The sequence below is a fragment of the Stomoxys calcitrans genome, chromosome 1 (assembly GCF_963082655.1).
Source record: "Stomoxys calcitrans chromosome 1, idStoCalc2.1, whole genome shotgun sequence".
In the NCBI taxonomy this organism is placed as follows: domain Eukaryota; kingdom Metazoa; phylum Arthropoda; class Insecta; order Diptera; family Muscidae; genus Stomoxys; species Stomoxys calcitrans.
Window position 1 is genome coordinate 122,705,888 of NC_081552.1, and position 17,640 is coordinate 122,723,527.

General features: G+C 37.9%; 1 protein-coding gene across 6 annotated transcripts in view; it reads right to left on the reverse strand.

The window, feature by feature from the left end:
- Positions 1-17,640, reverse strand: part of LOC106091696 (muscle calcium channel subunit alpha-1) — a 479,054-nt gene that overhangs the window by 237,941 nt on the left and 223,473 nt on the right. For all 6 annotated transcript variants that reach the window (XM_059370822.1, XM_059370821.1, XM_059370825.1 and 3 more), the window contains one exon: positions 1,313-1,479. In XM_059370822.1, coding sequence (XP_059226805.1) covers positions 1,313-1,479 — 167 coding nt within the window. The remainder of the gene's footprint in view (positions 1-1,312; positions 1,480-17,640) is intronic.

Here is a 17,640-nt window from a genome sequence, read left to right on the forward strand (position 1 = left end):
CAAACCAGTACCGGATTGACCGAATCCTTAGAGACTAGATAAACCATATGCTAAGGAACAGGTGGATAAATTGTGTGTCCCATGACATAAATATAAAGGAGAATGTGGCACAAGGAACGCCACAGGGGGGCATTTTATGACATAACCTATTGCGGATGCTGACTGAGGAGGGACTTGAACCTGTCTACTATGCAGAAGATGTTATAATACTTCTTAGGGTTAAGGATCCGAACGACCCAGACCCAGGGGGCCAGGGCTGACAGTAAAATATAAATTCCCCAACAGTCTTCACTGAGGATGGCACAATCCGCATCTTTTGGGTGCCAGGCCATAACGGAGTAAGGGGGAATGAAAGTGCAGACGATTTGGCTGTAAAGGCCAGAGGACTGCCGTCGATAAACTTGGTTAACCTAAAGCCTTTCGGGTCGACGCAGTCCGATTTAAGGGCGTGGGCGACAAATGCCCTGTGGAACAGCGAAACAGTCGGTAGGACGGCGAAAATCCTATGGGATGATCCGGATCGCGAGAGGGCGAGTCTATTACTGAAAGGAGGTAAGAAGGAGGTCAGTATAGCTTTTGGTGTCTTAACGGGTCACATAAGACTACGAGCTCACTTAAGCAAAATCGGTGCGGTGAGTGATAGCGTGTGTATGGCATGTGGGGAAAATGATGAGACGTTGGAGCATTTCCTGTGTCATTGCCCGACTTTCGCGGCTAAAAGACTCCGGTACTTAGGTGGGGACACGATACTAGACATGAACACACTTAGGGGAGTGCTGTGGAAAACAATTAAGGATTTTGTAAGTAGCACGGAATTCCTAACTTAAAATTTTCTCTTTCGAAGTTACTTTTTAGTTTTTTTAATTTTTAGAGCGCACATCAAGCCGATTACTGGCTTAGATGCATGTTTATAGTGGCATGCGGCAGATTAATATCTGCAACCTCTTTTCAACCTAAAATTGCCCTCATTGGAAAGCCGAAGTACAATTCTGAACCACACTTTAATATTATTATTTTTGTTTTGAATGTACCGTTGAGACCAACAACAACAAATTTCTCGAATAATGACGCCTCTAGGCGTTTATGCGTTGAATTTAATAAATATTATAATGAGATACATCTATGTTAAAACAAATATGTTTTAAAGAGTTAAATCATACATTTACTGAATTCGGAGTTTTGAATATTGTAAGTATGTATTCCAGTCTTTAAGGATTATATGTAACAGTGATATGTCTATAACAGTTCTGTTTAGTATGGATTTGATGCTATTTATCATGCTTATGTTAGAATTATGACATTCCTTACTTACTTGAAGCAAATTGATATTAGAGACACGCAGACGACTAGCAGATCTAACAAATTAAATGCAGATCTACAGAAGGCTCCATCGTGTAAAACGAAGCCATATGAAATCAATTTTAACACCAGTTCTATTGTGAAAACAGCCGTAAAAAAGTAATCGAACTTATTTAGAACCTGAAAAAGACAAACGATTAAAGTTTAAAAACAATGGTAGACTATATACAGCAAAACGGTTAAAACAATGACTGTAAAACCACACAAATATGTTTTAATAAAGGCAAGAAAAAAATGATTGCAAAATAATATACATATATTAAAACGACCTATTGAAGCAATAGTATTCAGTTTAAAATCGATCAAATTATGTTCAGAGCTTTTATAAAATTAATTTTTATTTTATACCATAGGATGGGGGGTGAATTTATTTCGTCATTCCGTTTGTAGGTTAGATTAGGTTTAATTGGCAGTCAGACTCACTTTATCGTTTTCATCCATTGCGATACCACAAGAACAGAAGAAGGAAAATGACTTCTAGTTCCTACCGTTGAACCATCTAAATAGATCGCCTTAAAAAGCCCAATAACTTGCGAATGTACATATCCGCTAAATCAAGCAGGTTCTCAAAGAAATGAGAACCTAAAGTGGAACTATTTCTGACTGCTAGTGCGGGATACACACCGCAGAAGGTGTTCTATAGTCTCTTCTTCTCCGATGTCCATACAGCTTCTGCAAAAGTCGTTGCTGGCAACCTTCAGCACGTATTCCGATTAGATAATGACCTGTCATGACGGACACAATGACTGAGACGTCTGTTCTAGCTAGTGACAACAAAGCGGTAGACCTCTTCAAGTCTAGATTAGTTTGTCCCGCAAGCTCGTCCGCTTTACAATTCCCTGGGATATTACTATTACCCGGCACCCAGAACATGTGAATTTTGAATTGTTCAGCCATTTCGTTGAGAGATCTGCGAAAGTCGAGGGCGGTTTTTGTGTTCAGAAATACGTTCTCCAGGGATTTAATGGCTGCCTGGCTGTCTGAGAAGATATATGCCAATAGTCGTTTTGACAATATATCTTAGCCATTCCACCACTTCCTCAATTGCAAGGATCTGTGCTAGATACACACTGCAGTGGTCGGGTAACCTTTTCGATATGACCAATTCTAGATCTTTAGAGTACACCCCAAAGCCCACCTGGTCGTTTAGTTTGGAACCATCCATATGGAAGTATATGTAACTTCTTTTACCAGGGATATCGTAGTTCCAATCGGTTCTAAATTTAGATAGTGTCGTCCTCTGTGCGGCTGTGATGCACAAACAAGCCATCCTTTGGATCCAGTTAAGTATCGAGCTGTAGGTGGACTGTTGAAGCGCCGTCTACAAGACCACAACACCATAAAGCGGTCTAAATCCCCAACTTTTAAAATGGCCCTCTTGCAGGTGTATAGGACAAAATTTGCCCTTTCCAAAATGCTGGATTTGAACTTCAATTTCCTGTTCAGCAAAACACCAAGGTATTTTGCGCTTTCTGTAAATGGAACATTCTCTCTTCCCAAGGAGACAGGTTACACTGCAGGCAACTTGCATCTCCTGCTAAAAAAAACTACTTCTGTCTTGCACGGATTTACACCTAGACTACTTTCGGTAACCCACTTTGCTGTTGCACGTAGAGTTTCCTGAAGTGCATCTCTTAGAGTGCTGGGAAATTTTGCCCTAACCGCAATTGCCACGTCATCAGCATACGCTACCACTACCTTTTTCTTCCAGAGACAAAAACATATTGTTAATGGCTATATTGCAAAGTATAGGAGACAGTACACATCATACAGGTGTTCCTCATCTTTTTAGATCCACTGATCCCAAGCCTGCCATAACGCATCTTTTAGCAAGTAAGTTATTAATAAACTTTCTTACGGTAGAGTTGATGCCTAGAAACTCCAACTCCTTCATGATTCACGTCGGCTTTACATTACAGAAAGCACCTTCAATTTCAAGACATGCTACCATTGTATATTCCTCGACAGCGGGAGAACCGTGTATGTAGTCGGCTAGGTCGACTGTTTCAGTGGATTTGCGTTTACTATATGCGAACTGCTGCAGCGACAGGCGATCTCCAGGGATCTTTGTCCTAAGTTGATAAGTCCCAACTGTTAACAAGTGCGAACGTGTTTTGTTTGAGCTCTGATTGAGTTGTCCTGTGTGTTTGCTTACCAAGTTTTACGACTATAAAAACAGCATTTAAAGTTTCAAAAGTTGCTAGTGAATGCAAATATTGTGGCAGATACGTCGGCAGCGTCCATTTTGGGCTGATATTTTTAATAAAAGTGATCACATTTATTAACATTTGCCAAATTTCCATTGGACATTTATACTTTTATGTTAACCGATTAACAATAAAGATAAATAAATATTCACCACAACAAACATCAGCTGATAACTAACATATGCACCGCGGGCCGTTTTTACACTGTACAATCATATCTATAACCCTGTAGGAACAGAATCTTAACGCATTAACAGTATCGAATAAAACTAATCATCAAAATGAGTACAAAAGTCACAAAATCAGTAAAATCTGTGTTTAATACCCCTAAAATTAACAAACATCCAATAGAAAATACACCAATTTCCTCAAAGAATAAATCACCAAAATTAATTCAATTAATAGAACAAAAATTTGCTCGACAGACTGAAATAATAACAGCCAAAATCGATGAAGCAGTTGCAAATGCCATTGGTGCGCTCGAAAATAAACTTCTTGAGCTATCAAATAACTTAAATAATCTAACACTAAGAGTGAACGAAATGGAAAAATCTCAAAGTTGTCTAAATGATCTTAAAACTGAGATAAATGAGCTAAAATTTAAAATATGCCGCCAAGAAAACTTGAATGTATCATGTAACTTACGATTAACTGGCATTCCATCATATGAGAATGAAAATACTTTTGAGATATTTAAATGCCTGTGTGATTCTCTAAAAATTGTAACTCCTAGTGTCATAAGCGTACATCGAATTCGTAACTCTAATAGCAACATAATTGATGGTACTATTTTGGTAAAATTGTGTTCGCCAAATGATAAAAATTTTATATTAAAAACCATATCGAAGTATAGACGCGAAAACAAAACTCAACTTTCGATTGCCATGTGTGGTTTTGATAGCAATAACCACTTGTTTGTTAACGAAGACTTAACAAAAGAAAACTATAAAATATATAAAACCGCAATAAAATATAAAAAACAAAAACTATTATCAGCTGCTTTCACTTTGCGGGGGCTAGTTTATGTGAAGCAAACTGAACAAGATAGAGGTGTACGAATTGATTCTCTGGAACATCTCAACAATTTCTTTCGCTAATCCTAAACTGCAGTTACTCTGTTTAATCCTCAACAAATCATATAAAGATAATAACAAAATGTATATAAACCTAATTCAAAGAAAAATATCAAACATAAGACTTCATATGATCCTATATCAAGTTTGCATAAACCGTCTAGTCTCATTTACCATTACTACTAACTTTGTTTATCAAATTAATATGCGTTGCAGAATAAAATTTTTAATTGACACTTAACGTTAACCATTGTTCCAATGACGGTCTTTACAATATGGTCAGAGTACTTTCAAAACAAAAAACCGGATTGTCGATAGTTCATATTAACGCCCAGAGTTTAAACAACAAAATGGACGAATTCAGGCAGACGTTCATCTCATCAAATATCGATATTATATGTGTATCTGAGACATGGTTCCACTCAGACATTGCAGACTCCATCTATGAGCTACAAGGCTACAAACTTTTTCGATCCGACAGAGTAACCAATGCCGGTGGTGTGTGCATGTATCTTCGAAATGAACTTAAATGTAATTTAAAACTTAAATCTAATAATGATAATCCAATGGAATATTTATTCCTGGAGTTGTTTTGTGCTGATAATAAAAAAATTCTTGTTGGAACAGTATACAGACCAAATCGCAACGTTCCATTTGGCTATTTTACCGATGCAATTGAAGAACTCACAGTATTCTATAGTGATGTAATTATTTCTGGAGATTATAATAGCAATCTACTTTCTGAAAGTAAATTTGCTGATGCCATGAATACTTTTGGACTATATTCCGTAAATACCACAATTCCTACACACTACTCTCACACTGGAAATACTCTGATTGATGCCATTTTCGTTAATTGTCGGGAAAAAATTCTTCTGTATGATCAACTTTCTGCACCCTCATTTTCCAAACACGACTTATTATTTATAAAGTACGATGTAAATCTAAAGAAAAATCAAACAGAATACCAGATTCGCGATTTTCGAAAACTTAACTACAACTTGTTGAACGATTTATCTAACAATATTGCATGGGATGCAATATATGGTTATGAATCTGTTGAGGACCAAGTTAGTTTTATGCAACATCACATTTCTTTGCTATATGACTATTGTGTACCCCTGCGAATAATAAAAGGTATACATAAACAACAGCCTTGGTTTACCCCCGAAGTCAAAAATTTGATTCAAAGAAGAGATACCCTATATAAACGTTGGAAATATTATAAAACCACAATTCTATATAACAATTTCAAAGAAGCAAGACGCCAGGTCAATGAGAAAATCAAAGTATTGAAAACGGAATACTATCGTCAGAAATTTACCACGGCAGTAGATAGTGGATCAAAATGGAAGGTTATTCGTAGTATTGGCATCGGAAAGAAAAATATTTCCACTCCGGACATGAATGTTGAGGATTTAAATCAAATGTTTGCTAACCACCAAAATCTGACACCAAACTCTTCAATCAATAATTTCGTAAATATATCACCATCTTCGGTCAATAACCTTTCAGACTCTACCTTCTGCTTTCAATGTGTTAATCAAAGTGAAGTCTTGGAATGTTTTCTCTCAATAAGTTCCAACGCTGAAGGAATGGACGAGCTATCTCCTAAATTTTTGAAAATTTTGCTTCCTAAATGTCTCCCTTATTTCACATATTTATTCAATACAATCCTAACTAAGTCTGTCTTTCCTAATTCATGGAAATACACGAAAATTATTCCTGTTCCAAAGTCCAACAATGACTTTCGACCAATTGCAATTTTACCGTATTTATCTAAAGTTTTGGAACGCGTAATGCATAAGCAGATTAATAATTACATATGCACAAATAAATTACTAACGGAGCGACAGTCTGGTTTTAGATCCCAAAGGAGTTGCATAACTGCACTTACCGATGTTATTGAGAATCTGAGATTGAATATGGACAACAACATGTTATCAATTCTGGTACTGCTTGACCACAGCAAAGCTTTTGATACAGTCAACCACTCAATCCTTATTTGGAAACTAGAGAAACTGTTTTACTTTTCTAAACCAGCATGCCGGCTTATTTCATCATATCTAAACAACAGATCGCAATCTGTCTGTCATAACAGAATGGTATCAAATATCCTTAATACAAAAAGTGGTGTCCCACAAGGCTCTATACTTGGTCCCTTGTTATTTTGCATATATGTAAATGATTTGCCTAGTGTTTTGCGAAACACTAATATTCATCTTTATGCAGATGATGTTCAACTTTATACAAGTACACATCTAACAAAATTAACTGAATGCGTCGACAGACTAAACCAGGACTTAGAACGTGTAAACGACTGGGCTACTAAAAATGAGTTAAAAATTAATCCAGCAAAGTCAAAGTGTGTGGTAATCTCGAAAAATGGATCGGATTTGCTTGCACAATACCCATTAACAATTAATTATACTCCAATAAGAATTGTTTCAACATCTTCTAACCTTGGTGTAACTTTCAACGAAAGGCTAACGTGGACAAACCACATTCAAAGTAATATCGTCAAGACATATGGGATGCTTCGCAACTTATGGGCAGTTCAAAGCACAACTCCGCTACATATTCGAATGACATTAGCGAAATCGTACTTGGTTCCAGTACTACTTTACGGAGTTGAAATATTTGCAAACTGCAATTACAACGACAAACAAAGGCTACATATAGCGTATAACAGTATTGCAAGATATGTATTTAAAAAGAGACGCCACGAAAGAATATCATCCTACTCATATCAAATATTCAACATGAGCTTTGACAACCTCCTTAAATTTAAATGTCTACTTTTTCTTCATAAAATCATATATACAGGGGAACCCAACTATCTATTTGAAATTCTTCAATTTGCGAGATCAACCCGGCGAAAAAATATTATTCCGATACGCCATAAATATTCTAGATCAGAACAACAATTTTTTATATACTCCATCCGTCTTTGGAACAATATACCTACCAGCATACAGCTAATAAGCAACGCATTTCTGTTCAAAAAGGAGCTGATGTTATTTTTTAAATGATCATATATTTAAAAACAACTGATTTTAAATAAGTAATTTATCTCAATGTAAAAATATTTTAATTTATATTGTTATATTGTCATATTGTAGCATATAAAATTTTTTAATAATCTTCTCTCAAACCTCTGTACTGTATTATCTCCTGAAGCTACCTAGTACTGTAACTTATAAGATTTCATATCTTGTTGTGCTAGGTTTCCGTAATTAAATAAATAAAATAAATAAAAAAATAAATATGTTTCTACCAACCTCTCAAGTCTTCAGCAGATGGACTAATAGGACGAAAATATTTCGCTTTCGTATGGTAAGGTTTTCCTGTTTTTGGAATGAAAATGACCTTCGTGTCCCTCCATCCCACTGGTATGTATGACATTCTGATACAAGCAGAGTATATCCCCTTAAGCCAGGGAATCAGTCTATGAGACACAGCTTGTAATTCAACCGTTGATACATCAGGATACAAATACCCTTATATTTTCTTAGCTCAGCCTTATGGATGTTCCTTCGTGTGGTACTCTTGTGGTTTTTGTTCTGCTATAGCTCCCATATAAACCGGTCTCTCGATTTTATTTTTTGATTCCTAATCTTAATTCTTATCCGATTTAACTGAAATTTTGCACAATAGCATCTACGAAGGTCTCCAACAACGAGGATCTACTAAGGACTATTAATTTAGCCGTTGAGTGGAGCGGGCGTGTTTTTATTTCGCTCCTCAAAGAAAAAAAAGTATATCCATAACTCGGAATAGGTACCTATTACGAAAAAAATTTTAAAGCCTTTGGCTAGAAATGTACTCCAAAGACTCAACGTCTGCAGTGGTGGCGTCAGACCGCAGCGTGTTGTCCTCCCCTCCTATAGGTGTGGGTGCCTTGGCACCAATAGTCGAGAGTAATGCTTCCAGCGAAAAACTCGTCAGACTAATTAATGAGGAACGACCCCTGAGACTTCATGGAGGACTGTGACTTCCAAACTTAGACCACAGCCATCACGGAAGAAGAAGATGGTCGCTAAGACTGCTAACGAGCCGCCCTCTTACGCCAGAGTGGCAAGGAAGCACAATAGACATGAGCTGACTTATGCAGTCATTAATATCGGCTGTGCATCCTGTAGGATTCCACCAGATCTTCGGTCCCAAGTGGATGATCTGGTTAACGATCGGATTTTTGAACATGTGTGGAACTCTGTAGAGGGTCCACCCATACAAATGATGAGCTGGAAATATAGAGGGGATATCTTTACGCTGCGTTTTGCATCGGCGGAATGTATTGGCACCGTCAAACAGCTCGTCAGAGGTATTAACGCTTCCTGGGACGGCGCAAAGCTCGACCTGGTGGGAAAGATGGATATTACCCAGCTCACAAAGGCTACGGTCTTCATCAAGCGATGGGGCAGTAAATTTGCGACAGAACGCATGTTAGGATTTTTGGGCAAGCATAACCAAAGTTTGGTCGCAGAGAAGTGGGAGGTCTTCCACAGGGAGGAGAAGGAGGAAGGAACTCTCCTTGTGGTTAGCATTAATCAAGTCGCCGCGACGATTTGGGCTAAGACTAAAGGCATGGCGCTCTATGGGAGCAAAGCTGACAACGAGACAATCACAATTTCAATTTCTCAATATTGGAAAGACTAGGATAAGCAAAGATCCTAATACCAAAATATGGGGCAGTGCAGTGGCGAGAGACCCAATACAGCCTTACATACAGGGACCCGACGATGGACCCTTCACCGACTTCAAGATTCGGAATACTGGAATAGGTAAAGATCCTAACATTGAAACATTAGGCAGCGCAGCGACAGAAGTCTCAATGCAATCCGACGAAGAGGGAGCCAATGATGGTACCATCACCTACTCCCAAGAAGCCTATTTACTTAAGATTTGGAAGACTAAGATAGGCAATGATCCTAGTATCCAAACATCAGGCAGTACAGGAATGGGGAACTTAATACAGCCTAACGAACAGGGACCAGACGATCGAACCATTACCGACTTTATAGAAAGTCGGAGAGCTAGAGTAGGCAAAGAACCTAAAACGATGTTGAGACCTAATAACACTTAATATTGGTAACACCGCTACGTTTGTTAATAGGAATGGAGAGGAGGTATTATTATCGTATCATCGATATGTTCGGAAAATCGAGTCAATGGATTCAGGGTTGGAAGGTCTCCATGGAACACTCTTTCTCTGACCATCGCTACAATAGGTTTAGAATAGCACGGCCAGCGCCGAATCCGATAAGCTTCCGGAATAAGTTGAAAACCAACTGGACAAAATTCGGAAGGCTACTCAGAAGAAGACTCGGGCAAGATAATTTAGATTGTAGAAGCTTAGAAGACATTGACGAAAATGTCAACAGGATTACGACTACACTGGTGGGGTCCTTCGAAGATAGTTGTCCTCTTCGGGAAAGGAAATCAGCCGAAGAAAAACCCTGGATGACCGGGGTGATTCGCAATATTGGGAAAGAGGTCCGCAGACTTTTCATAACGGAATTTATTGTCAAGGAAGCCTTGAGGAGCTTCAAACCATTTAAAACGTCCGTACCTGACGGAATATTTCCGCCGTTATTACAATAGGAGGTCGACTGTCTTATACCTCATCTGGCCACTATTTTCACAGTGGGCCTAGGACTTGCATATAATCCGAATGCCTGGCAGGAGGCAAGGGTGGTATTAATACCCAAGCCCGGTAAGGCAAGTTATGCGACACCAAAGGCCAACAGACCCATAAGCCTTACGTCTTTTCTACTAAACACCATGGAACGTAATGATGTCCTACGCTTTTTCATGCGTAGGACATCTTGCGAACTTCTTAAATACAAACAGCATGCCTATGTCAAGGGAACGTCGGTGGAGACTGCCCTGCACGAGGTTGTGCATAAAATAGAGGAATCCTTCAATGCCAAAACGTACACCCTGGCGGAATGCATTGACATCGAGGGGGCTTTAAACAATATGCTGAGCGACACACTGATCCAATCCTTAGACCAGTACCGGGTGAACCCGGTCCTTAGAGACTGTAATAACCATATTCCAAGGAACAGGTGGATAAATTGTGTGTCCCATGGCGTAAATATAAGGGATAGAGTGGCACAAGCACGCCACAGAGGGGAATTTTATCGCCACTCCTATGGGTGGTCACCATTAATGACCCATTACGGATGCTGACTGAGGAGGGATTTGAACCCGTCCAAGGGTAAGGATCCGAACGAGCTATATAGAAGGCCCGAAAGGGTCTTGCATATGGCATATGACTGGGCTAGACCCAGACGTCTCAATGTTAACCCAGAGAAGACCGAAACATTCCCGTTCACGAGGAAGACGAAGGTGGGCCAATTTTACGCACCACGTTTCCTCAAAAAGACGACTTCGATATCTCACAAGGTCAAATACTTAGATGTGACCTTGGACAGGAAACTGAATTGGAAGTCTCACATTCAGGAGCGTACTGAGAAGGCTCACATATGTTGGGCACTATGTAGACGGGCCGTAGGCTCGAAAAGGGGCAGGGGTTTCCGATCTGAGAGCTGAGATGAACCTTGAAGTCGAGTGCGAGGCACTGCTGCAATCAGCACAGTCTTGGATTGACGGAACCCTAGTATTGCCAACTGGAAGATCATGTTACACGCATGGATCAAAGCTAGAGGACAGAGTGGGCCTGGGGGCTTACATTGAGTGCCCAGGGACTGAGATCTGTTTTAGACTGCCTGACCATAATACGGTCTTGCAGGCGTAGATCCGGGCGATCACGGAATGAGTGAAGTGGTGTATTGCTAACATAAGAACGTTGAGTGTGAACATCTTCACCGACAGCACAATTGTCATAAGGGCAATAAAAACCAGGACGGTAAGGTCACGCATTGTAAGAAGATTAACGCCTTCTTTGAGGATGATAAAATCCCCATCGTTTGAGTGCCGGGCCATAACGGAGTAAGGGGAAATAAAAGGGCAGGCGATTTGGCTGTGAAGGCCAGAGGACTGTCGTCAATAAACTTGGTTAACCCGAAGCCTTTCGGGTCGACGTAGTCCGAGTTAAGGAGTGAGTGGGCGACAAATGCGCATTCAACATTGTGGGACAGCGAAACGGTCGGTAGGACGGCGAAAATCCTATGGGGGATCCAGATCGTGAGTAGGCGTGTCTATTACTGAAAGGAAGTAAGAAGGAGGTCAGTATAGCTATTGGTGTCATAACGGGACACATAGGACTACGAACTCACTTATGTAAAGTCGGTGCGGCAAGTGATAGCATATGTAGGGCATGCGGGGAAGACGATGATACGTTGGAGCATTTTCTTTGTCATTGTCCGGCTTTCGCGTCTAACAGATACCGGCACTTAGGTGGAGACACACGGAATTCCTTACTTAAAATTTTCTTTTAAGTGATTACTTTATAGTGTTTACAGCACACAACAAGCCTTCTTCAACCTAACCTAACCTATTCCAAGATGCAGATGTTTTCCTTTGAGGAGCGAAGTACGGGTACTAATATTACACGATATATATTTATATTATGGCATTTCAAATTTATCATATGTAAAAGTTATACTCATTGTCTGATACCAATGAAACATTTTATATGAATAACGGACATTAAGAATAAATATTTAATTTTGTTGATTGAAGCGGACTCTATTTTCATCGAACATGCATGCAGCCACATGTGAATAAAAAAAGTACAGCACATTTCAAAAATTCAAATTCATGCAGATAAGACCGCGATATTCGATCCGACATGTATAATGAAAGTCCCATCGATACAGAAAGTAGTACGTTTTATGACAAATACATATCATTTAGTTTAAGTTTTTATACCCTCCACCATAGGATGGGGGTATACTAATTTCGTCATCCTGCTTGTAACTCCTCGAAATATTCGTCTAAGATGCCATAAAGTATATATATTCTTGATCGTCATGACATTTTATGTCGAACTAGCCATGTCCGTCCGTCCGTCTGTCTGTCGAAAGCACTCTAACTTTCGAAGGAGTAAAGCTAGCCGCTTGAAATTTCGCACAAATACTTCTTATTAGTGTAGGTCGGTTGAGATTGTAAATGGGCTATATCGGTCCACGTTTTGATATAGCTGCCATATAAACCGATCTGGGATCTTGATTTCTTAAGCCGCTAGAGGGCACAATTCTTATCCGATTTGGCTGAAATTTTGCAAGAGGTGTTTTGTTATGACTTTCAACAACTATGCTAAGAATAGTTCAAATTGGTCCATAACTTGATATAGCTGCCATATAAACCGATCTGGGATCTTGACTTCTTAAGCCTCTACAGGGAGCAATTCCTATCCGATTTGGCTGAAATATTTCATGACGTGTTTTGTTATGACTTCCAACAACTGTATTAAGAATGGTTAAAATCGGTCCATAACCTGATATACCTGCCATGTAAACCGATCTGGGGTTTTGATTAGAGGAGCAATTATTATCCGATTTGGCTGAAAATTTGCATGAGGTGTTGTTCAAAATACATTTATTTTGAACATGAGAGATAACGCATTAGCATTTCATAGCCCACGCGTTGTTATCTTATAGAGTCTGTGTGCGGTTTAGGGTCTATTTGTACGATCGCCTATCTCATAAAACCAATACGCACAGCCGTATAAACCCTGCATGTGTACTTTTAAAAAGGGAATAGATAATGAGTCTAAGAAATGCATGTGTGTGTTTACTTAGGATCGTAAAATATCAGATAAGGAGAAACGGAGATATCACTGCGTTGGTATCTCGTTCTAGTTTAGTTTTAAGATTTTCATTTATTGTAGTGATAGGAAATTTGAAAATAAATGGTCAGTATAAATCTAGCATCAGAGAAGTGCGTTTTAGATTCAGCTCAACATTTGTATCCGGCTCGAAGGACCAAATGTTGAGCTGAATCTAAAACGCACTTCTCTGATGCTAGATTTATACTGACCATTTATTTTCAAATTTCCTATCACTACAATAAATGAAAATCTTAAAACTAAACTAGAACGAGATACCAACGCAGTGATATCTCCGTTTCTCCTTATCTGATATTTTACGATCCTAAGTAAACACACACATGCATTTCTTAGACTCATTATCTATTCCCTTTTTAAAAGTACACATGCAGGGTTTATACGGCTGTGCGTATTGGTTTTATGAGATAGGCGATCGTACAAATAGACCCTAAACCGCACACAGACTCTATAAGATAACAACGCGTGGGCTATGAAATGCTAATGCGTTATCTCTCATGTTCAAAATAAATGTATTTTGAACAGGTGTTTTGTTATGACTTTCAACAACTGTGGTAAGAATAGTTCAAATCGGTCCATATCCTTATATAGCTTCCATATAAACCAAACTGGGGTCTTAACTTCTTGAGCCACTATAGGGCGCAATTATTATCCGATTTGGCTGAAATTTTGCATGATGTATTCTTATAACTTCCAACAACTGTGCTGAGTATGGTTTAAATCGGTCCATAACTTGATATAGCTGCCATATAAACCGATCATTTACAATCCCAACCGACCTATACTAATAAGAAGTATTTGTGCAAAATTTCAAGCGGCTAACTTTATTCCTTCGAAAGTTAACGAAAGGGGTATACTAATGACGAAATTAGTATACCCCTATCGTATGATGGAGGGTATAGCAATAGTGCTTAGGTCGGCCGGACCGAATCTACTATATCCGCCACCATGGATCGAATTTATCAAGTTTTTTGTATCGTATCTCTTTATAAAAAAAAATTTAAATTGCTCCAATCACTGAATTGATAATTTTAATCACCGTTTTTGAAAACAAAAGATTGAATACAATTTCAATTAAAAACATGATTAAAAATTTTTGAAATCTCAAATTAAATTCTTAATTGGTCCAATTATAAAATGATTGAAAAGTTCAATTAATTTTTTAATTGATCCAATTAGGCTAGGTTAGGGATAGGTTGAAATAAGGGTGCGGATATTAATCCGCCCCATGCCACTATGGACATACACCTTAGCCAGTAATCGGCTCCAAATACTAAAAACGTAACCTCGAAAAATAAAATTTTAAGTTAGGAATCGGTCTATGTGGCAATCATATCCAAATATGGCCCGATCTTCACGATGTTCGACACAAAGGTGTAGAGGTCTATTAACACTCACTTTTTCAAATTCCATCAAAATCGGATGAAAAATGCTCATTTTATGGGCTCAAAACTCTATAATGGGTGAACGGTCTATATGGAAGCTATATCCAAATATGGTCCGATCTGGACGATGTTCGACACAAAGGTGTATAGGAGTACCAGAACTGGCTGTGCCAAATTTCATCGAAATAGGATGAACAAGTGAAAGCGTGCAAAGTTCGGCCGGGCCGAATCTTATACACCTCCACCATGGATCGCATTTGTCGAGTTCTTTTTCCGTCATCTCTTCTTAGGCAAAAAATGATATAAGAAAAGATTTGCTCTGCTATTAGAGCGATATCAAGTTTGGGTCCGATTTGGACCACAATTAAATTATATGTTGGAGACCTGTGTAAAATGTCAGCCAATTCGAATATGAATTGCGCCCTTTGGGGGCTCAAGAAGTAAAATAGAGAGATGGATTTATATGGGAGCTGTATCGGGATATAGACCGATTCTGACCATAATAAACACGTATGTTGATGGTCATAAGAGGACCCGTTGTACAAAATCGGATAATAATTGCGACCTCTAGAGGCTCAACAAGTCAAGATCCAAAATGAAAATGTCTGCATGCTCAAAATGGTGTTAAAAAAATTTTATATATTAAGGGTGATAAAAAGTTTTTTTTTTTTTTTGGGGGGGGGGGATTTCCCTAAATCGTTCTTTCAGCGGTTTGACAAGGGCCACATTTGATTTTGTTTGGGTTGCCAAATTGTTGCCATTTACTATAAAAATTAATATGGCACCAACCAATTTATCAGCTGCTTACGTACATGCTTACACACAAATGTGCATGTGTGCTCCGTACTTAAATTCATATATGTTGTTGCAATTTCAACCAAAACCCACGCTTCGAAATTAATAAATAATAAAAGAAACGAATTCAGCTTTTATTTGTTAAAATAATTTGATTTTGTAGTATTTTCGTTGGTATTAATTAAATAAGCACAACTTTCCAAAAGCCTTTGCCAGCATATTCCACTTGTTTAAAAATAATTTTGTTATAATATCAAGACCACAAGCACAACACTTTCTTTCACAATCGTTATTACTTCGTACAGATTTATTGCAGTAGTTTGTTATGAAAGAAACATTTATTTTTTATTAATTTTAGAAGTTTATTGACTTATGGTTTTATACAAATAGTTTCTTATTTATGCATCCACAAATAATATTTTTTTCCATGCCGAGTAATAACATGTCAGCAAGATCACTAACACTAACAAACACTTAGTTATTATTAGAAGTTCTAAGATCGCGTTTATTTTACGTAAGAAAACAACTTGTTGCGAAGCGACAGTGGTTGTGCTCTTTTTGGGCGCCGTGATATGTAAATTTTCCCTAGATAAAAAAACAAGTTTTAGCGAAATTAACACTTCATAAATATTTTCCACTCATTTTATTTATACGGAGTTAAATCGCGAAAACCGAATATATTACCTACCTTAAAAAAAAACTTCCCCACAAACAGTCCTTTGACTAAAATTTTTTAATTTCTAGACGCCATTCTAATTATTTTTATTATCAAAATATGCATATTAATGGCAAAACGGCTACTTTAGTATCGATCTAATAATAACATATTCTAGATTTATGTTTTCTGTTCGGTTATTTCCCTAATGCATATAATTCATAAATATACTGTACTAAAAATGTATTAATTAATTATATCGGAAGCTAGATCTAAACCCGCCTCACTACTCTTGCTTTTGTATTGCGGAAATCAATATTTTCCGTTGCATTTTTGGAAAAAAAACCCCGGAGGTGTTTTGTTTCTAAGGAGTGGTCATGAACCTAAACATAAATCTTAAATTCGAAATTTAGGGTGCGACCAATACAGCGCACTTTTCGCAAAATTTTCAATATAACTTTCGCTCCATAAGTTCGGTTTATTATTAGTATTTTTGTGTTCATCTAGTCATATCTTTTTTGTTGCTCTCTCACTAACCTTATTCTATCAAGTAATGTAGCAAACTGCCAAATAACAAAGCAAACAGCAACCAATCGACACGCCACTGTTCACACACTTGTCCAACAGCAAAACACACAAAATATAGTCTACTTTTTTCTAACGGACACACACTCTTACAGACAAACACAATTTGCCTGCTTTTTTTTAGTCTTAAGATAAAACACAAATAAAAAACCCACACACACGGATATACAATGCTTAATAAGACACATTTATTTAAAAATAAAAACACAAATTTATCAACCATTTTTCGGCAAGAAATTATCATCTATTTTCTGAAATCCTGTTAGAAAGTATCAAAGTAGGATTATTGTGATTATCATTTGCCAGCATTTACGATAAATATTCATTTAAACATAAGCATTTGACTACGCACAACTGAATGTTGCTTTTAATGTGAGCATGAAATTCCTAAAGGGGACACCGTAGCGCAGAAGTTAGCATGTCCGCCTATGACGCTGAAAGACTGGGCTCGAATCCTGGCGGGAATATCGGAAAAAATTTTTAATCGGGGGAATAACCCCCTTATGTTGGCGACATCTGTGGGGTACTTTGCCATGTAAAAACTTTTCCTCAAGGAGGTTTTCCACTGCGGTACGCCGTTCGTAACCGGCTAGTTCAAGCTCATCATTAAGCTTGAACTTGAATCGAACAGCACTCATTGATTTGTAAGAAGTTTGCCCCTCTTCCTTAATAAAATGTTCATGGGCAAATTAGCAGATTGGAAGAAAATTCCTAACAACTAAATTAGTTTCGTTAATGAACATTTATAAAAAAAAAGTTATAATTAAACATATTGTCTGTTTTGTAAAGGGGTATTTATAATACAAAATGTATTGTATTGTGCAAA